Genomic DNA, 22288 nt, shown 5'->3' with positions numbered 1-22288 from the left:
TTTTGCTTTGTGTTGAGTGATGGTGAGTCCATAATCCATTCCACGAACACACGTCCGTACACCGATTTACGATTATGCCAGGGATACGTTATGACGGACATTTATTCCTATACTTGTATTATTTCTGGAAAAGTATTCACCGAATCCTCATGGTTTCTGGATCTTGACAGTTTTAAAGATAACACAACCTGACATCTCTTTCCATGAGCTCCTAAGTTTGGGATTATCCCAAATGTGCAGAAAAGCTTGAGCTGGGTTAAACAGGAAAATCAATATTAGAGTTATCCAGTATCCAGGGCTGTAAGGAGCGAAAATGGAGTAATGGTAAAAAAACATGGCCAAGTAAAATACAGAATAGAGAACTAGGAAGCGCGCCATTTTATGGACAACACTTTTATACAATGTCAAGTTAATATCACCTGAAGTCATTGTGTCCTTCATCTTCTTGATATGAAGTTTCAAGAATCCAACAGTTAGGATGGTAGCAATAAAAGAAAGCAAAAATGGAACACAGATCAACGCGAAAATAGAAACCCCTACAACTGAGTTGTACGGAGTTTCCTCTGGAGAATGGATGAATGGATGGGTAGTTGAGTTATTCATGGGAAGGACTTGTGGAGGCGTGTAAAAAAACAAGCTTAGAATGCAAGTCATCAAAGACATCAACTTCCCCACCAAAATCTGCCATGGGATGATGGAACCGACGTTCATCTTCATCCAGATAAGAAAGCCCTGTTGGACATGGACAACCTTAATGAAATAGAAGAAGCAGAGGACGGCAGTGAGCCAGGAGCTGGAGCACATGTAGTAGATGGAGAATAAGTTGCCTATGTTTTTGGAATACCAGGTATTGAATAGAGCAGTCTGTAGGATGTCAGGGAACAAGTTGGAAGCTGTCACTATGGTAAGAATGGTCCCAGAGACATTTAAGGCCACCTGGATTTTATCTCTGGATTTTAGGTGTTTCTTTCTCTTCCAATCACATAGGACCACAAAAAGGATGTAGAGATTGATGGTTATCGACACAAACACTTCAGCGGAGAGAACCAGTACGCCCACTATGAATATGGGGCTTCTCATATCAACACCCATGAAGAAGAACGTTTCTCAAACTCCTCTCTTAAGCCAAGATACCTGGAAGGAAACAGGAAAATTGAGAAATTGATGAAGCGGGACAGCCTGCTATAGTATGCAGCTATGAGAAGAGATTGGCTTTGAATATGCAAACACACAACCTGCGGAATATACCACAGACCTTTCCATAACAAAACTCTCATTCTCTGACGTCTCTCCGTTGCCCAAAGCATAATTAAGAAGGAAACTTCATTATCTCTCATATTGGTTTATATATGAGGTGCCATTAATGAGAGCTAAATAGATTAGAATGAGTAACATCTGGATCTCACCTACTCGCTTTACAAACACACAAAAAATATTAATTTCTTAATATCAGTCAGTAAATTATGAGAAATTGCTGAGTGACTGCATTTATATTTATGGTTGATTTTAATTTCCATTTGTTTACTAAGCTTCTTTCTGTTGAGTACAAAAAACATACAAGCAAGATTTAGAATTATTGAGGAGAATGTCTTCCAAAATTCAAATTTGGCCAGGAAATTTGATTTGCATCAATTTTTTTCAGTACAAACATATATACATTGTTATGCTGTGAAGTCTCTCCAGACCTGGAGCGTAATAAACACATTTATAAATAAATAAGTATACTCAACTAGCCCAAACCTGTCCCGCCTCGCAGTCCCCCTCCGATCTAGTTATTGTCTTCAGTTCAGTAAACAATGCAGCCATCACTCTGCCATCGTCATCTTTTTCTGTCACCCAGTATGGTTGGCATCTTCCAGCTCCATGCGTCTTCGGTATTTCCTGTTCTTTCTAGGTTACAATGCCATCATTGTATCTCAAAATATCATGAAAGTGTAAGAAAAGAAACCGGGCTGGGGACACATTTCCTGTGATGGGTCCGGAACCGTCGGGGCTGTCTCCTCGGATGACTGGGGAAATGTCTAAGCAACCGGACTGATCTTTGCATGGGCTGACAGGGGGTGTGGTTAAGTGGTACCATGAGCAGTACAGCATGCTTGTACAGACAGGGGGCGTGGCTAAGCATGACAAGGTACAGCCCAGTGCACGGAGACAGGAGAGTTTGGCGGGTAGACACAGCACGCAGCTGAGGGGAAAAAAGGGTCCTGCGTCAATGACAGGATGAGGGGATCGCGCCCGGCCATGTCAGAAACTCACCGCAAGGTCTCTGTCCAGAAGCCCGCCATGTGCAGGTTGGCTCTCACTCAACCTGGTGCGAGCCGTTCCTCTACAGTTGGGGTTGTTTTTTAGACGACTGACAGAGACTCTAACCAGAAGCCCGTTGTGTACAAGGCGATACCTGAGCATTTATCCGCCAATGGGTCTGTAATGTTCAGGGCTGTGTGTGAGCTGCTGGATAGCAACTGGGATGGTGACCGGGGACTTCTTCTGAAACCCTCGGTATATAATCGTCGAGCTTCACTGAACTTTGCCATGACCGTGGCTCATACTTTGTCATCCACAGGAGTCTCCGTACTGAGGGCCCCACAGGACACTTCAAAGACTCATCATTGTCAGCCAGGAACGGATCGTCACCTTCTTCAGGACCCCACTGGAACTGTCGCGCCATCGGCTGTTGTTTTCTGATTGATAAGTGACTAATTTGGGAATTCCCTCAGTTATTTCCCTTTACCAAACCCCAAATTTCCTGGACTGTCTATTTATTATCTCATGTTTACCATTAATTTCCCCAATTGAGCCCCTATATTATCTGTGTTGCCCTATTTTACCCTATGTTATTCCTGTCTCCCTGCGTGGAGTGTCATGAACTCATTTTCTGCTCCACCAGTTGAGAGTTCCCCTTCCGTTCTCCCTCTGGTGGTGACAGGAGGTAGTGCGGTTGGTTTAAGTGGTAGTGATCTGCCACCTGATGAGGAAGATAACGATTGGATCTCTGGAGTATCAGACTGGATATAAGACAGCCGACGCCCTATCCGGGTGCTGGTGATTCAGTCTGCTTCTCAGGTCCTGGACTTCAGCTCTCTTCCAGTCTTCTCAAGTTAAGTTTGTTTTTTGCTAATGTTCACACTTCCGCTTGTTGGTCAATTCAGCTTGTTGTGTAATCAGCCTGCCCCTGCTGGGGCTAAGCTGATGCTGAAATTCCACTCCTATTGATCAGTATTTGCCAATCTGCTTTTTGTCCCTTATTAGATTGGCCTCTTTTTTGCTCTGTCTCAGAATATTTCAGAGTGCTGATATAGGTTTAGAAGGCTAGTGACTTCAGGGTTAATTTTGCTATCAGAAGTGTTGGACAATATTTTTGTAGGTTGTTTTTGGCAGATTGCAGACAGTGTCTTTCCTTTTCTGTCCTTTTTAGTTAGCCGGGCCCCATCGTTTGCTCAGCCTATTTTCCTGCCTTTGTTTGTATTTTCATCTTGTTTCACCGTCCATACATGTGGGGGGCTGTCTCTCCTTTGGGGTCTGCTCTGGGGCAGTTAGTTTTCCTCTTTTCCTGCTTTAGGCTTATGTAGTTCTCCGGTTGTGATGAGGCGTCTAGGATCAACGTAGGAACGCTCCACGACTGATTCTAGTTGTGCGGTTAAGATCAGGGATCTGCAATCTGCATAGTTACCAACTGTTACAGAACCACTCAGCACCCAGAATATGTTGTGCAGTTATATGTATATATAATAGGTTCCATGTGAGATGCATGTCCCTAATGTATCAGCAGTGTCCGCCCTCCCCCCACCTTTGTAATTCCCACAGTAAACATCCGCAGGCTCCGGCCACCTGCGGCTTTTGTAATGCATGTCTGGCCTATTGGCTGGCCCTATGTATCTGTGTGATATATTCTGTGTCCTGTGAGTAAAGTGTTGTCAGACTGGAAATACATGGAGAAGCAGTGATCTTTTATATGCGCCCATACACTCAGAGGAATTCCAGCCAGCGTCATTCATTCAGACTCCAGCCAACGCAGAGCGGACCTCCGAAAATACGGGGTGGTACTGAAAGAGGTACCCCAGCTTGGTAGACCACGTTACACTGGTGGCAGACAGCGGGATTTGATACCCCTTGTACAGGAGGAAAGGAATGAATTTAAAATAACTATCAGAAGTTAAAGAGGACTACATTAAAAGATCTGGTGGAAGCCCAAGGGTTGATCGCCAGCAACAAAACAAAAGCGGATTTGATAGCAGACATCATGGAACACGACAGTGCAGCGCCCCCCAATGTGAACATGGAGGAGACCGAATTCCAGAGGGAGGTAAAAAACAGACTGGCATTCTATGGCCCAAACCCTGCAGTAGAGATCATACGAGAGGTGATGGCTGATGTGCGTACTGATCTGAAGGAAAAGATAGCCGAGCGGACCAGGATAGAGCTAGCCAAGATGGAGATGACAGAGCGGACCAAAGTGGAGCTGGCCAAGATGGAGATGGCAGAGCGGAGAGAGGAGAGTCAGCGAGCAGGGGGAGCTCTGGCCTTCGACCAGGTACCTTCAACAGTCAGCCACAAAAAGATCCAGTATAATGCCTTCCGACAGTTGGGGGAGGCAGAGGAAGACATTGATGGCTTTCTGCAGGACTTTGAGCAGCAGTGTGCCCTTCATCAAGTGAAGCCGGAGGAATGGGTTCAGATTCTGGCCAGCAAGCTGACAAGCCGGGCAGCGGACGCCTATCGCATGGTACCTGATGAGGACTGTATGGACTATCAGCGGATCAAAGAAGTGATCTTGGCCCGGTATGCGCTGACACCAGAGGCCTATCGACAAAAGTTCCGCGGACTTATAAAACGCGTAACCGATACCCGCGCTGAATGGGCCTGTAAATTACGGTGGCCACTGCTACAGTGGGTACAAGGAAGCCAAGCAACCACTAAGGAGGACGTCCTCCAGCTCTTCCTGTTAGAAAGATTCTTTAATGGACTAAACCCCGAGACACAGGCATGGCTTCAGGACAGGCGGCCAACGACTCTTGAGGAAGCCGCTCTGTTGTGAGTTCATTTTCCCCTTCGTCACTGAGGTCTGGTGAACTCCCTATTCTGGTAAGGGAAGGTAATGAGCCTGATTATCAGGCACCTGAGCCTAATGAGGATGACTGGCTGAGTGGAGTCACGGACTGGATATAAGGCTGCCGACGCCCTTCTGCCCTGCGGGTGATTTCTCTGTGGACTTCTAGGACTCCAGTCTGATTCCTGCTCCTCTAAAGCTAAGTTTTCTGCTTTGCCTGTTAGCATTTGTGTTTTGTTTTTGTTTTCCTTGCTTTTCTGGATTCTGCCATTCCCTGCTGGGGTGAGCTGAATCTACTTTGGCCGTTTGCTCTGTCTTCAGAATATTCCTGAGAACTGACATAGCTTTTTGAAGCCTAGCATCTTCAGGGCCTTTTTCACTGTCAGTCTGTTGGCTCTTATTTTCATAGGGTTTTTCATTGCAGACAGCAGCCTTCCTGTCCTTTCCTATCTAGTTAGCTTGGGCCCCGTCTTTGCTCAGTCTATCTTTCTGTCTGTGTTAGTGTTTTCATCTTGCTTCACCGTCATTATATGTTGGGGGCTGCCTATTGCTTTGGGGTCTGCTCTGGGGCAGTTGGCAGTTTAGATTTCCCCTTTCTTTCTTTAGGCCTATTTAATTCTCCGGCTGTGATCGAGGGGTCTAGGGCATTGTAGGAACCCCCCACGGCTACTGCTAGTTGTGTTGATAGGTTCAGGGGTCTGCAATCCAATAGCTGCCAACCTTTCTGGTTTTCTGGACTTAGCTAGCATTTCTGTTTTTGCCTCCTACGGTGACTCAATCATAACAGAATCACCCGCCATACCGCAGATCCTAGGGTACTCAATAGCAGGAAAGAATTGTGTTTAAAAAAAAAAAAAAAGTGTGTGTATATTCTTTCCTCTATATCTCTGAGGCCGTAGGAGGAATTTTTTTTTTTTTCTCTCAATGGAGATAAAGCAATTGTCTGATCGTGTGGAGCAGCTCGCTGCGGAAGTGCGGGGAATTTCCGCCTACCTTGCTCGTTCGCATGCTGTTGAACCAAAGATCCCTACACCTGATGTATTTTTTGGGGATCGATCTAAATTTTTGAGTTTCAAAAATAATTGTAAATTATTTTTTGCCTTGAAGCCTAACTCGTCAGGGAGCTCCGCGCAGCAGGTTAAAATTGTCATCTCTTTGCTGCGTGGCGATCCCCAGGATTGGGCATTTTCTTTGAAACCAGATGATCCTATTCTGACTAATGTGAACGCATTCTTTCAAGCTTTGGGGTTGTTGTATGATGAACCTAATGCTATTGATCAGGCTGAAAAGACCCTGTTGGCATTGAACCAGGGTCGAGATTCTGCAGAGTTGTACTTTCAAAAGTTCTGAAAGTGGGCAGTCCTTACTACCTGGAATGATAATGCCTTGGCTGCTCTCTTTCGGAAGGGTTTGTCAGAAGCCATAAAAGATACTATGGTGGGATTTCCTGTTCCCTCTGGTCTGGACGATTCTATGTCATTAGCCATTCAGGTTGATCGGCGTTTACGTGAAAGCAGGATTGCACGAGAGGTGTTGCCACCGGTTGAACAGATGTCTGAACCTATGCAATGTGATAGAGTTTTGTCTAAGGCGCAACGTCAGGAGTTCAGAAGGCGTAATAAGCTGTGTTTTTTCTGTGGAGATGCCTCGCATATTATTTCTGTTTGTCCTAAACGAGAGAAACGTGCACACACGTTTTCTGTTGGTGGTGTTCAACCTAAGTTTCTTCTGGCAATTACTCTGATCTGCTCCCTGTCCACATTTTCCGCCAAGGCTTTTGTGGATTCAGGAGCAGCGCTAAACCTAATGGACTTGGATTTTGCTAAACGTTGTGGATTTCCGATGACACCTCTGCAGACGCCTATCCCTTTGAGGGGGATTGATGCTACTCCTTTGGCTAAAAATAAATCTCAGTTTTGGACCCAGGTGGTCATGCTTGTCGCCCCAGACCATCAAGAAAATGGCAGATTTTTGGTGTTGCATGGTCTGCATGATGCCGTTGTTCTGGGGTTTCCCTGGTTGCAAATTCATAATCCAGTTTTGGACTGGAAATCTGTGTCTGTGGTGAGTTGGGGTTGTCGGTGTGCCTTTAGTGAGGCTCCGGTTTTTTCCACCTCTCCTCAGTCGCATGATGTTCCTGACTATTTGGCGGACTTTTATGATGTATTTAGTGAGAATGAGTCTGCGTCCTTGCCTCCTCATAGGAGTTATGACTGTGCAATTGAACTAAGCCCGGGGTGTAAATTTCCCAAGGGTCGGCTCTTCAATTTATCTGTACCCGAGCACGAGGCTATGCGGTCCTATATTAAGGAGGCGTTGGAGAAGGGTCATATTAGACCATCCTCTTCACCCTTAGGTGCCGTTTTTTTTTTGTGGCCAAAAAGGATGGTTCTTTAAGGCCTTGTATTGATTATCGTGCCTTCAATAAAATTACTATTAAATATGAGTATCTGTTACCCCTGATTTCGGATCTATTCTCTAGAGTTAGAGGTGCTTGCTGGTTTACCAAGCTTGACCTCAGGGGGGCGTATAATCTTATCCGCATTAAGCAGGGGGATGAATGGAAGACGGCGTTTAATACTCCGGAGGGACATTTTGAGTACCTGGTGATGCCTTTTGGGCTCACTAATGCCCCTTCTGTCTTCCAGTGCTTCATGAACGATATTTTCCGAGACTTTGTCGATAAATTTTTGATTATCTATCTGGATAATATTTTGATCTTCTCCAAGGATTGGGATTCTTATGTGGAACATATTTGGACTGTGTTCCGGATCTTGAGGGAGAATTCCCTGTATGTCAAAGGATCGAAATGCCTTTTTGGAGTACAGAGGATTTCATTTTGGGGATTTATTTTGTCTCCGTCAACTGTTGAAATGGACCCGGCCAAGGTACAGGCCATTTATGATTGGGTTCAGCCCACTTCTTTGAAGGCCCTCCAGAAGTTTTTGGGTTTTGCTAATTTTTATCGGTAATTTAAAGCAAAATTTTCTAGTATTGCCAAGCCATTGACTGATCTGACTAAGAAGGGTGCTGATGTGTTGAATTGGTCTCCGGAGGCTGTTGCTTCCTTTCAGGAGCTGAAGCGAAGATTTACCTCCGCCCCGGTTTTGCGGCAACCTGATGTTTCACTCCCGTTCCAGGTAGAGGTGGATGCTTCTGAGATTGGTGCAGGAGCTGTTTTGTCCCAAAAGGATCCTGTAACATCTAAAATGAATCCCTGTGCTTTCTTTTCCCGAAAGTTCTCTCCATCTGAACCTAACTATGATGTGGGGAATCGGGAACTGTTGGCCATGAAATGGGCATTTGAGGAGTGGAGGCATTGGTTGGAGGGAGCTAAACATCAAGTTGTGGTCCTCACTGACCACAAGAATTTGATTTACCTAGAGTCGGCTAAACGCTTGAACCCTAGACAGGCTAGGTGGGCCTTGTTTTTTACACGTTTTGATTTTGTGGTCTCTTTTCTTCCTGGAACTAAGAATGTCAAGGCAGACGCCCTCTCTAGGAGCTTCTTTGCTGATTCTCCTGTGGTGACCAAGCCTGCTACCATCTTAGGCGAAGGGGTAGTTCTTTCTGCCATCTCGCCCGATTTGAGACTTGCTCTGCAAGAGTTCCAGGAGGACAAACCTGAGCGTTGTCCCAGTGGAAAGTTGTATGTTCCTGACCAGTGGAAGAAGAGAGTGATGTCTGAAGTTCATTGCTCTGCATTGGCTGGTCATCCAGGTATTTTTGGTACTAGAGATCTGGTGAGTCGCTCTTTTTCGTGGCCCACCTTGTCTCAGGATGTCAGGAATTTTGTGCAGTCCTGTGGGACTTGCTCCCGGTCTAAATCTTGTTCTCGCTCTAGTGGGTTGTTGATGCCTTTGCCTGTCCCCAGGAGGCCATGGACCCATATTTCAATGGATTTCATCTCTGATATGCCGGTCTCTCAAAGAATGACTGTTATTTGGGTGATTTGTGATAGGTTCTCTAAGATGGTTCATCTTGTACCACTCCCTAAGTTGCCATCTTCCTCTGAGTTGGTGCCCCTGTTTTTGCAACAGGTGGTTCGCTTACACGGAATTCCTGAGAACATTGTATCTGACAGAGGAGTTCAGTTTGTGTCTAGATTTTGGAGGACCTTCTGTTCCAAGCTGGGAATTCAGTTGTCCTTCTCCTCTGCTTTTCACCCTCAGACCAATGGGCAGACAGAGAGAACAAACCAGACCTTGGAGTCATATTTGAGATGTTTTATTTCCGCTGATCAGGATGATTGGGTTTCATTTTTGCCCTTGGCTGAATTTGCTTTAAATAATAGAGCTAGGTCTGCCACTTTGATGTCACCTTTTTTTTGTAACTTTGGGTTTCATCCTCGATTTTCTTCAGGGCAGGTGGAGCCTTCTGCCTTCCCAGGTGTTGACACTGTGGTGGAGGGAATGCACCAGATCTGGGACCAAGTGGTGGATAAGTTATCTCTCTCCCAGGAAAAGGCCCAGCGGTTTTCCAATCGACATAGGACCATTGGTCCCCAGTTTAAGATTGGTGATATGGTGTGGTTATCATCAAAAAATATTGCTATGAAGGTGGCTTCTCCTAAGTTTAAGCCTAGATTTATTGGACCTTACAAGATTTTTTAGATTATTAATCCGGTCTCTTTTCGTTTGGCTCTTCTTGTCACATTTAAAATCCATAATGTGTTCCATAAGTCCTTGTTGAAGAGGTTTGTTGAACCAGTTGTTCCTGGGGTGGCACCTCCAGACCCTGTATTGGTTGAAGGTAACATGGAATATGAGGTAGAGAAAATATTGGATTCCCGTCTGGCTAGACGGAGACTCCATTATTTGGTTAAGTGGAAGGGTTATGGTCAGGAGGATAATTCCTGGGTCTCTGCCTCTGATATTCATGCCAAAAGATGGGTGCGTGCCTTTCATCGGGCTCACCCTGATCGCCCTGGTGGCGTGGTTGAGGGTTCGGTGACCCCTCCTCAAGGGGGAGGTACTGTTGTGAGTTCATTTTCCCCTTCGTCACTGAGGTCTGGTGAACTCCCTATTCTGGTAAGGGAAGGTAATGAGCCTGATTATCAGGCACCTGAGCCTAATGAGGATGACTGGCTGAGTGGAGTCACGGACTGGATATAAGGCTGCCGATGCCCTTCTGCCCTGCGGGTGATTTCTCTGTGGACTTCTAGGACTCCAGTCTGATTCCTGCTCCTCTAAAGCTAAGTTTTCTGCTTTGCCTGTTAGCATTTGTGCTTTGTTTTTGTTTTCCTTGCTTTTCTGGATTCTGCCATTCCCTGCTGGGGTGAGCTGAATCTCCTTTGGCCGGTTGCTCTGTCTTCAGAATATTCCTGAGTACTGACATAGCTTTTTGAAGCCTAGCGTCTTCAGGGCCTTTTTCACTGTCAGTCTGTTGGCTCTTATTTTCATAGGGTTTTTTACGGATTGCAGACAGCAGCCTTCCTGTCCTTTCCTATTTAGTTAGCTTGGGCCCCGTCTTTGCTCAGTCTATCTTTCTGTCTGTGTAAGTGTTTTCATCTTGCTTCACCATCATTATATGTTGGGGGCTGCCTATTGCTTTGGGGTCTGCTCTGGGGCAGTTTAGATTTCCCCTTTCTTTTTTTAGGCCTATTTAATTCTCCGGCTGTGATCGAGGGGTCTAGGGCATCGTAGGAACCCCCCACGGCTACTGCTAGTTGTGTTGATAGGTTCAGGGGTCTGCAATCCGATAGCTGCCAACCTCTCTGGTTTTCTGGAATTAGCTAGCATTTCTGTTTTTGCCTCCTACGGTGACTCAATCATAACACTGCTCGTCTGGCCGATGAACATCATGATGCCAGGAGGCCGCAGTTCTCCGGATCAAAGGTGGTCACTAGGGGCCCGCCCATGGACCTGGAGGGCCCCAAACCACCGAAGATTGTAGGGGGATCAGCTAGAAACCCGGCCTACCACAGTCCCCCTGGGGTGCGATGCCACAGCTGCCGTCAGCTGGGCCACCTGCAAAGACAATGCCCCAACCTGACTCAGCATACCCAGTGGCCAAAGGCGGGAACAGCTACCTTCAGCCGGGCTGCTGTACACTGCTACCAAGGCGAAGCTGACCCGGCATTGGGGGCTACGACTAACCAAGGGGTGGAAGAGATGGAGGAAGTGCCGCATGAAGTAGACCCCCTGCAGGCAGCCCGGGCAGATAATCGACAACAGCATCGACAAGTTGTGTGGGTTAATGGGAAATGTATGCAGGGACTAAGAGATTCCGGAGCAACTTTGACCCTTGTGAAGCCTCATCTCGTCCGGGACCAAGAGAAGACGGACCGGACAGTGGCAGTCCGTGTAGCAGGGGGAGCCATACATCGACTACCCACTGCCAGGATTCACCTGAACTGGGGAGTCGGGGATGGCCTTGTTGAGGTCGGCTTGATGGAGGATTTGCCTGCAGACATCTTGCTGGGAAATGACTTGGGGCCCATGTTGTCTGCATTCTCGGTGTCCCCTCTGGCTGAGACCTATCCTGTGACCACCCGGAGACAAGCTAGAGCTGCGGAGGCGGAATCACACTCAGACATCCCAGCCCTGCACGTATTCCCATAGCCAGACACATTTCTTGGGCAACCCCAGATGAATTTAAGAGGGAATTACTTGAGGATCCTTCATTGGAGGGATATCGTGGGAAGGCACAGGAGGGGAGAGGAGTACTAGAAGGGGAACAGTTTGTATGGAAGCAGGGACTCCTCTACCGGATCACAGAGCAGCACCACACAGGGACGAGCCCCACTATAAAACAACAGCTGGTAGTTCCCAAGAAGTATAGGCAGGAGCTACTGCGAATCTCTCATGATATACTCTTGGCCGGGCACTTCGGCGTCAGTCGCACCAGGCATCGTCTGACACAAAACTTCTTTTGGCCGGGGGTAACCTATGATGTTCGTCAGTACTGCCAGACCTGTGACAGTTGTCAGCACATTGGCAAGAGGGGGGATCGATGCAAGGCCAAATTACGCCCCCTCCCCATTGTGGAGGAACCATTTAGCCGAGTAGCGGTTGATTTGATAGGGCCGTTAGCCAAACCCAGTCCGTCCGGGAAAAAGTATATATTGACAGTGGTAGATTATGCCACACGGTATCCAGAGGCAGTTGCGTTACCTAACATACTGGCAGAGATGGTGGCGGCCGCCCTGCTCCAGGTTTTCTCACGGGTTGGATTTCCCCGGGAGATTATCTCGGACCAGGGTACCCAGTTTACAGCAGAGGTGACCAACCAACTGTGGAAGCTGTGCGGCGTAAAGTCCATTAGAAGCGCCCCGTACCACCCGCAAACCAATGGGTTGTGTGAACGCTTTAACGGGACATTAAAACAGCTCATTGGGACTTTTACCAGGACCTACAGGGACTGGGAGAAATTCTGGCCACACCTCCTGTTTGCCTATGGGGAGGTGCCCCAAGAATCCACGGGGAGCTGGTATACGGGAGACGGGTAAGGGGACCCCTAAACTTAGTGCTGGAACACTGGGAAGGGGAGGGCCTCATAGAAGGGGTACCTATTGTACCCTATGTGCTGGAATTCCAGGACCGCCTACAGGAGCTGACTCAGTCTGTACGTGAGAACATGCAGGCGACTCAGTGGCGCCAGCGCATATGGTACGATCGGAGGGCCAGAGAGCGCCCTACCAGGTAGTGGGGAAAATAGCCGACACAACCTATAATGTCGCCGATTGTGACGACCCCAAGGTTATCCGCATGTTCCACGTGAATATGCTGAAGCCCTACCGGGAGCGCCCTGAAGAGGTAGTGGCCATCTGTGCACCTGAAGCAGAGGATTTAGCCGGACTTCCCTTGCCGGATGTCTTAGGGGAAAGGACTCAGTCTAAAACATGGGACCAGGTACACTTGGGTGAACACCTAGGTCCCCGGGAGAGACAGCAGGCGGAGGCATTGTGGAGGCTGCGACAGAGGATGTTTTCAGAGAGACCGGGGTACACTCGCCTGGCACAACACAAGGTTGAGACCCAGGATCAGACCCCCCTGCGACAAAACCCCTTCCGCGTCCCTGAGTCTGTACGAGAGGGGATGTGACAAGAGATACAAGAGATGTTGCGTTTAGGGGTCATTGAAGAGTCAGATAGTCCCTGGGCATCCCCCGTAGTGTTAGTGCCCAAGAAGGATGGGACTACACGGTTTTGTGTAGACTATCGTAAGCTCAATGAGAAAACAGTGACGGATGCATACCCCATGACGCGTGTGAATGAGTTGTTAGATCGGCTGGCGGGGGCAAAGTATTTGACCACCATCTATCTATGCAAAGGCTACTGGCAGATTCCCCTTAGTCCTGATGCTATTCCCAAGTCGGCATTTGTCACCCCGTTGGGCTTATTCCAGTTTCGAGTTATGCCATTCGGGATGAAGAATGCCTCGGCGACCTTCCAAAGGCTGGCTGACCGGCTTCTGGATGGTCTCCAGGACTATGCTTGTGCCTACCTGGATGACATCGCCATGCCAGTGCGACATGGGAAGAGGATCTAAATCACCTAGAAACAGTATTGGACAGGATCCACCAGGCCGGAATCACCCTGAACCCAAACAAGTGTCACGCGGGCAAAGCAGAGGTTCAGTATTTAGGGCATTGGGTGAGAAGTGGGAAACAGCGACCAGAACCAGCCAAGATCGAGGCCATAGCCAAATGGCCCATGCCACGCACTAAAACCCAGGTCATTGCGTTTCTAGGGACAGCGGGGTATTACAGGAAATTCATTCCCAATTACAGCAGCGTAGCTAAGCCCCTCACTGATTTGACCAGTAAGAACCAACCCCGCCAGGTAACCTGGACCTCAGAGTGTGAGGAAGCCTTCCGCCAACTAAAGGACGCCCTCACCAATACCCCTGTATTGGCCGCACCCGATCCAACTACACGTTTCCTTGTTCATACAGACGCTTCTATGTTTGGATTGGGGGCAGTACTGAGCCAAGTCGGGCCGGACGGCCAAGAACAACCCATAGCTTACCTGAGTCGGAAACTACTGCCCCGTGAAGTAAGCTATGCGGCCATCGAGAAGGAGTGCCTGGCGGTAGTATGGGCACTCAAGAAGTTGCAACCATATTTGTATGGACGACAGTTTTCCCTCCTAACGGACCATAATCCCCTAGTCTGGCTTAATCGGGTCTCTGGAGACAACGCCAGATTGCTGCAGTGGAGTTTAGCCCTCCAACCTCTGGACTTCACCATCCACTACAGATCCGGCAAACAAAATGGTAACTCCGATTGACTAAGTCGACAAACGGAACTTGTACCAACCCCATAAACTTCGGTCATCCCCAAACCGATCCGTTGAGGATCAGACTGTGTATGCCGATCGCGTCGCTGAAAAGGGGAGCCGTGTTACAGAACCACTCAGCACCCAGAATATGTTGTGCAGTTATATGTATATATAATAGGTTCCATGTGAGATGCATGTCCCTAATGTATCAGCAGTGTCCGCCCTCCCCCCACCTTTGTAATTCCCACAGTAAACATCCGCAGGCTCCGGCCACCTGCGGCTTTTGTAATGCATGTCTGGCCTGACGCTTGTCTATTGGCCGGCCCTATGTATCTGTGTGATATATTCTGTGTCCTGTGAGTAAAGTGTTGTCAGACTGGAAATACATGGAGAAGCAGTGATCTTTTACAGTATATGCGCCCATGCACTCAGAGGAATTCCAGCCAGCGTCATTCATTCAGACTCCAGCCAACGCAGAGCGGACCTCCGAAAATACGGGGTGGTACTGAAAGAGGTACCCCAGCTTGGTAGACCCCTTTACACCAACTTCTCTGGTTTTCTGAGACTTAACTTGTTGTCTTGTTTTTCCTCCTCGGTTTCCCATTCATAACAGTGGAGTAAGCCCCTGTTTAGTAAAGCGCTGTTAACTGAAAGCATTTGGCAAATACACTTATTTTGCTGAACTTTGAGGTGAATCAAAGTTATTCACTCATTAATAATAGGGTATGATTACTTTTTCCAAGCTTCAAAGACTTAATAAGTGTATACATGCCTTCCTGTAGGATATTGAAGAAGTCATTTGTTTTTAAGCATTTCCAACTGCTCCTTTTCTTAATTAAAGGGATTGTCTGGGCATCTAATATTTATGACCTAGCCACCAGATCTAAGTATGGCTAAGGATATCTGTTAAAGGGATTTGCAGGATCCAAGATTTACTGAGACAAATACACTATAAGGGATTCAATACATTAAGTTAAAAAATAGTTTTCAAAATTATTTTTTTTCTATGATTTACAGAATAAAGCAAAAGTTGTTTTAGACTTTTTCTATGAATAGAACAACTAATGTAGCAGAAATCCCATCCTGGACTGATATGGAAACTCAGAGCTCTCGCATTACCCTCCGCTGGTGTCTATGACATGGGCTAACAATCACAAAGTATTACATTGCTGTCCTCTACGATGACAATGATTAGCAATGGAAAATTTGAGTTTGTTTTGAATGTTCCAGAGTTTCACTGTGATTAATTGATGTCATGCTCATTTCTTGGAGAACATTTGAATCTATTTCTCAAAATTGAATTCTGTAATTTGTGAATCATATTGTCTGATTTACGTCCCTGGGGAAGTTCCAACCTGACAACTCGTGCCCTCGTATTAGACTTCCAATTCATCAAGGTTCTACCTAATCATCAGTCACAAAAACTTTATATAAAGGCCTCCATACCCAATAGGTGAAAGTTGTCAAGCCCTTAGATTACAATGGGACGGACCAAACACTTTCTGGGACTTCCTGACCCTTCAACAGGGCAGAGAAGGATCAGACTGTTGGAATGTCAATAATTCATCCATTTGTTCTCAAGGGAGATAACCGAAAGCCAAAAGTAGAACTGAGAGAATCTCCCGAAATTCAATTCGGGTCAATTTGTTCATTTCAAGAAGGGAGAGGCTTTCAATTCACATTACATAAGTTCAATGTCAATTTCGTCAGTCGGGAAGTGACTAAAAAACTTTTACACTCTCGTCTTCTTGACTTTCCCTGAACCTGTCAAACTGCCATTGGTCATACAATCAGCCTTTTAATTACATCTTCTATTTTCTATTTTCCTTACATATGAGTCTTCTATTAGGCCCCATATGACATTGTGAGGCTTATTTAATTGGAAGACACAAGAAGAAAGATTGAAAAAGAAGAGTCCATCAAAGGACCGCCAGCAGCAAGACATATATATGGAGAGAGCCATTGCTTCACATCGATTAGCTCATTTCTACTATCCGGCAGCAAGTATTTCCCCTCTCCCAGTATAAAATGCATGATTGCTTGACCAGCAGGGCATTCATGTGTATGTGGGGAGATGCGAGAGATAACTGTCTGCCGATCATGTGACTATCCATCAACAATCCCATGTGTATGAACAGAGTCAGTCATCAATATCAGTTTTCTCAAATAATACAGGAATATCAATGCTTTTTCATAGTCAGATTTTTCATTGGTACACGTTGTGCCAGAGCTTCAAACCTCATAAAAAGGCCAATATGGAAAATATATATATACGGTATATCAGTAGTTAAATGCTAACTTCACAAACATTAATTGGAGCGAATTGGTGGAAGCCAAGTGCCATTGATCTTCATTCTTGCAAATGAGTGACTACTCTTTTATTTTTTTTAAATGACCTTCTGCTCAGTCTCGAGCCATGGTGACATGATAGATAAAGATTTGTAGGAAGATCAATCTTGCGTAAGCCTATATAGATCTGCCAAATTATCTGATGATCAACACAGTTGAAGGCTTTACTATAGTCAATGAAGCAAATATAGATCTTGTTGTAATCTGTGGCCTTTCCCATTATCCATCTAATGTTAGCAATCACATCTCTTGTTCCTCTGACTTTCCTGAAACCTGCTTGTTCCTCTGGTAGATCTTTGTCAAAGTAAGGCTTTAAAGGGAATCTGTCACTCATATTTAGCGATATCATGTAAAGATATCCCTAAATAGTGCGTCCCATAAGGATTCTATGAGGGCTTTTGACTCCCCCGACCCCGCACCTTTGAGGCATAAATAGCTTTTTCAGCTTGGTGGGGATGCATGCAAATTGCCGCAGTTCGGCCTGATGTGCGTGACTTACTAGTCTTCTCCCCCCCACCTCCTCGGCTTACTTCACGTAATCTTCGTCTGTGAATACCACAGACGCTGTTGGTTTCCGAGCTTGCGCAATGTAAAGGCCCCCGGTACCTGAGCAGTATGCTTTGCCTAACTGTGAGCGAAGCATATAATCGCTACTGCGCAAGCGCCGGTATTTTCCAGCGCGGTCTATGCCCCGGAAGTGTGTCCTGCATGTGAACCCGATATTTGCGGTATCGGAATGCTCAACACTAGTCCTCAGTGGTTGATACCTTTTAATGGCTAACTGAAAAGATGGTAACTAGAGTTGAGCGACTTTTGGTTTTTTAGGGTCGCGTTTCGTTTCGTGAAACCCGACATTTCCAAAAGTCGGGTCGAGCAAGATCGTCCGATTATAGGGAAAAGTCGGGGTCGTCCCGAAACACGAAACCCAATGTAAGTCAATGGGCAATAAAAGTCGGCAGTGAGAGGAGGACAGGAAACACACCTACAGTGCCCATTTGAATGCCAAAAGCATCAATTCTTCTTTCTTAAGCTTGTCAACCTTAATTAACTTCATAATACAAGTTCCGCACTGAAAAATGGGGGTTATTTGGCTAAAGTTGTGGGGGGATAGGGCTAGCTCCAGGTTTTCATGTGCCCTGGGCGAAAGAGCGCCCCTTTAACACATACCACAACTCATCATGCTCCGATACGGCAGAGAAATAGCGGTATAGTACAATGAAAAATACCTCACTTTTTACATCTCATGACGAGGCCCATCTATTTCTCCATACAGAATCATTGGTCCCATATAATGTTTGAAACAGTATATGATGAGCTCCACATAATGCTACAGTATATGTTGGTCCCCATGGATGAAGCTCCACTGTCTTATGGGCCCAAATAATGCTCCAAACATAATGGGCCCCATTTCTAATGCTCTAGTGTATAATGGGCCCTGTAAATGCTGCTCCAGTGTCTGATGTCCACCTTTGGAATGTTCCAGTGTATGGTGGGCCCCATCTATCATTCTCAAGAGTATAGTGCTCCCCAAAAATTGCTGTCCCAACATTGAAAACAATCAAATAAGTCTCCTCGCTAGGGAATCCCTGTACTTGTCTGGACAGGTGCTGTAGCTTGCTTAACAGCTCGCCAGCCGTTCTCACGCCCAGTATGGATTACACGTGATTGCACAAAGGTGAGAAAGGGTACCGTATCCCCAGATAACATGTATGGATAGCGTACACATTCAAAATATATGTATATACAGCATGAGGCAGGCTCAGACGGTGTTAGGCCCAGTATGGATTGCACGTGATTGCACAAAGGTTAGAAAGGGTACCGTATCCCCAGATAACATGTATGGATAGCGTACACATTCAAAATATATGTCTCAGGAGGCAGGCTCAGACAGTGTTAGGCCCAGTATGGATTGCACGTGATTGCACAAAGGTTAGAAAGGGTACCGTATCCCTGGATAACATGTATGGATAGCGTACACATTCAAAATATTTGTCTATACAGCATGAGGCAGGCTCAGACGGTGTTAGGCCCAGTATGGATTGCACGTGATTGCACAAAGGTTAGAAAGGGTACCGTATCCCTGGATAACATGTATGGATAGCGTACACATTCAAAATATATGTCTCAGGAGGCAGGCTCAGACGGTGTTAGGCCCAGTATGGATTGCACGTGATTGCACAAAGGTTAGAAAGGGTACCGTATCCCCGGATAACATGTATGGATAGCGTACACATTCAAAATATATGTCTCAGGAGGCAGGCTCAGACGGTGTTAGGCCCAGTATGGATTGCACGAGATTGCACAAAGGTTAGAAAGGGTACCGTATCCCTGGATAACATGTATGGATAGCGTACACATTCAAAATATATGTCTATACAGCATGAGGCAGGCTCAGACGGTGTTAGGCCCAGTATGGATTGCACGTGATTGCACAAAGGTTAGAAAGGGTACCGTATCCCTGGATAACATGTATGGATAGCGTACACATTCAAAATATATGTCTATACAGCAGGAGGCAGGCTCAGACGGTGTCAGGCACAGTATGGATTTGACGGCCCAGATTACACAGCAGAGGAGCAGGGAGAGGTAAAGATTGCAAATGCTGGGGCCCTGCCCAAGCAAGGGGGGCCCACTCGTGGGCGTCGGTACTGGCACTGGGCCCCTCATAGTACAGCGGTGTGTCTGACGGCGGGTGTGCACCACCACCGTCAGAGACACTTGATTGCACTATGAGGGACCCTGTGCCAGTGCCCAACGCCCAAGAGTCGGCCTACCCACCTGTCCAGGGCAACGGCACTCGCACGGTGTCGTGCGGTAGGTGGTGACCCCGGCCATGGGGGGGAGGCAGCACAGTTAGGGAGTTTTAGAAAGTGGCATATGTTGATGTTGGACATTCAGCTGATGCAAAAGGCGAAATAGGTGAAGTACCAGGAAGAGGTGGACCAAAGCAAGCCATTTTTCTGTCACCCTATGTGTCATCAGGGGAAGGTGGGACAAAATCCTTGGAAACCCATGCGTGGTTCATTTTACTGAAGGTTAGATCATCCACATTTTGGGTTGACAGACGGGTCCTTTTTTCTGTCAGGATTGATCCAGCTGCACTGAAGACTCTTTCCGATAGCACACTTGCAGCTGGGCAAGCGAGCTCCTGTAAGGCATATTGGGCCAATTCAGGCCAGGTGTCCAGTTTAGCGGCCCAATAGTCAAAGGGGAATGACCTGTGTGGGAGAACATCGATATGGGAGGAAAAGTAGTTTGTTACCATAGTTGACAACTGCTGTCTCCTGTCACTTTCCATCGATGCAGTATTACCAGTTGTGTGAGCGGTATTTGAAAAATCAGTCCACAACATTGTCATGAAACCCCTGTCTCCAACGCCACTTCTGCTGTGTGCACCACGAACACCTCTGCCAAGCTGCCTCCGGCCCGTACGGCTCGTGTGAGAACCATCACCGCTGCTGTGTGCTGGGAATGCCTCAAGCAACCGATTTACCAGAGTTGCTTGTTTATTAGCCAATATTAGGTCAAGGTTCTCCTGTGGCATGATGTTTTGTAATTTGCCTTTATAGCGTGGATCCAGGATGCTGGCCAACCAGTAGTCATCATCGTTCATCATTTTGGCAATGCGGGGGTCCCTTTTTAGGATCCGCAAGGCATAATCTGACATGTGGGCCAATGTTCCCGGTGTCAATGATGCACTGCGAGTGCTGGGTGGAGGAGCACTTTCAGGCAAATCCACATCCCTCCAGTCACGCACAAACCCTGTACCAGACCTTGCCACGCCAACATTTTCACTTGCCCCACAAGATGCATCCTCCTCCCCTAAGTAATCATCCCCATCATCCTCCTCCTCCTCCTCTTCTTCCTCCACCTCGTCCAGGAGAGGTCCCTGAGCAGACAATGGCTGAATGTCATCAAGGATTCCCTCCTCCTCTTTCTCCTCATCAACATTGGCTGCAGAAGCCTGCTCCTTAAGGTGCGTCAAAGTTTGCATGAGCAGACGCATAAGTGGGATGCTCATGCTTAGGATGGCATCGTCTGCGCTTACCAGCCGTGTGCATTCCTCAAAACACTGAAGGACTTTACAAAGGTCTTTCAGCTTCGACCACTGCACACCTGTCAACTCCATGTCTGCTCTCAAAGTGCCTGGCCGTGTATCCTCCCACAAATGCATTATGGCCTGCCTCTGCTCGCACAGCCGCTCCACCATGTGCAGGGTGGAGTTCCACCTTGTTGCAATGTCGATAATGAGGCGGTGGTTGGGAAGGTGGAGCAATCGCTGCAGCTTCTGCATACGAACGGAGTGTACAGGCGACCGGCGGATGTGCGCGCACAGTCTTCGCACCTTCTGGAGCAGGGCTGTTAACTCCGGATAATTTTTGAGGAAGCACTGCACCACCAGGTTCAAGGTGTGAGCCAAGCAAGGTATGTGGCTCAGTTTTGAAAGGGCTACGGCTGCCACAAAATTACGGCCGTTATCACTAACTACCTTGCCTGCCTCAAGATGTACACTGCCCAGCCATGACTCAGTTTGTCGCTTCAAGTATTCGGCCAGCACCTCGGCGGTGTGTCTGTCGCCCAAACACATCATCTGCAACACAGCCTGCTGACGCTTTCCACTAGCTGCTCGATAGGGGGACACATCGTGTGCAACAGTGGCAGCTGCAGATGGAGTGCTCGTTCGACTGCGCTCTGTGGACGAGCTTTCGCTTCTGGAGGAGGTGGAGGAGGAGGAGGGTCGAACGCCTACAGCCAACTGTTTCCTATACCGTGGGCTAGGCAGCACTGTCCCACCACCGCTGTCCCCTGTGGACCCTGCATCCACCACATTAACCCAGTGCGCAGTGATGGACACGTAACGGCCCTGGCCATGCCGACTGGACCATGCATCAGTTGTGAGGTGCACCTTTCCGCTCACTGACTGCTTGAGTGCATGGACAATGCGGTCTTTCACATGATGGTGGAGGGCTGGGATGGCTTTGCGAGAGAAGAAGTGGCGACTGGGTAGGTCATAGCATGGTACTGCATAGGCCATGAGTTCGCGGAAAGCTGTGCTTTCCACCAACCGAAAGGGCATCATCTCAAACGAGATTAGTTTGGCAATGTGGGCGTTCAAACCCAGTGTACGCGGATGAGAGACTGAGTACTTTCTTGACCTACTCATAGTGTCTGGGAGGGTGAGCTGGACTTGAGAGCTGCATATGGTGGAAGTAGCGGTGGACAGGGCGGATTGAGAGAGGGTTGATGATGGTGATGGAGTTGGTGTTCTTTCTGATGGCCTAGAATCAGTCTTTCGTTGATATAACAGTGGGATTCCCTGACTGCTGTGGTCTTGCAACGACACCTCAACATTTGCTGCTGTGCTAACTGGTGGGCTTACAGTGGGGGAAACAATGTAGCGTTGCTGACTACCTTCGTTGTGATCAGTTGCACATGTGGCACTTGAGGTTTGGTGTTGTGTCCACGCTTGCAAGTGCATGCTGGTTAAATGTCTAAGCATGCAACTGGTATTCAAATTTTTCAGATTTTTCCCTCGGGTAAAGGTCTTTGCGCACTTCTTACAGATAACCTTGGCCTGATCATGAGGATTTTGTTCAAAAAAGTGCCACACTGCACTCTTCCTACTTTGGCAGACATTTTGCGGCCTAGCACGCTGTGATCTTTTGACC

The 22288-nt window shown here is 47.3% G+C and overlaps 1 protein-coding gene across 1 annotated transcript; it reads right to left on the bottom strand.

Annotated features, from left to right (window-relative positions):
* Positions 1–147: 147 nt before the first annotated feature.
* LOC141073420 (taste receptor type 2 member 8-like) lies at positions 148–1080 on the bottom strand. Its single transcript, XM_073560612.1, has one exon. The coding sequence runs from the start codon at positions 1078–1080 to the stop codon at positions 148–150; it is 933 nt and encodes a 310-aa protein (XP_073416713.1).
* Positions 1081–22288: the final 21208 nt, after the last annotated feature.

Source organism: Dendrobates tinctorius, unplaced genomic scaffold (genome assembly GCF_039654945.1).
Source record: "Dendrobates tinctorius isolate UK_male_01 unplaced genomic scaffold, ASM3965494v1 ptg000301l, whole genome shotgun sequence".
NCBI lineage: Eukaryota > Metazoa > Chordata > Amphibia > Anura > Dendrobatidae > Dendrobates > Dendrobates tinctorius.
Note: the sequence above shows the minus strand (reverse complement) of the source record. Positions and strands in the feature narration are given on the sequence as shown.

Bases quoted from the DNA above. Each gene is read 5' to 3' on its own strand.
- LOC141073420 (XM_073560612.1), bottom strand. From the start codon at position 1,080: ATGAGAAGCCCCATATTCATAGTGGGCGTACTGGTTCTCTCCGCTGAA.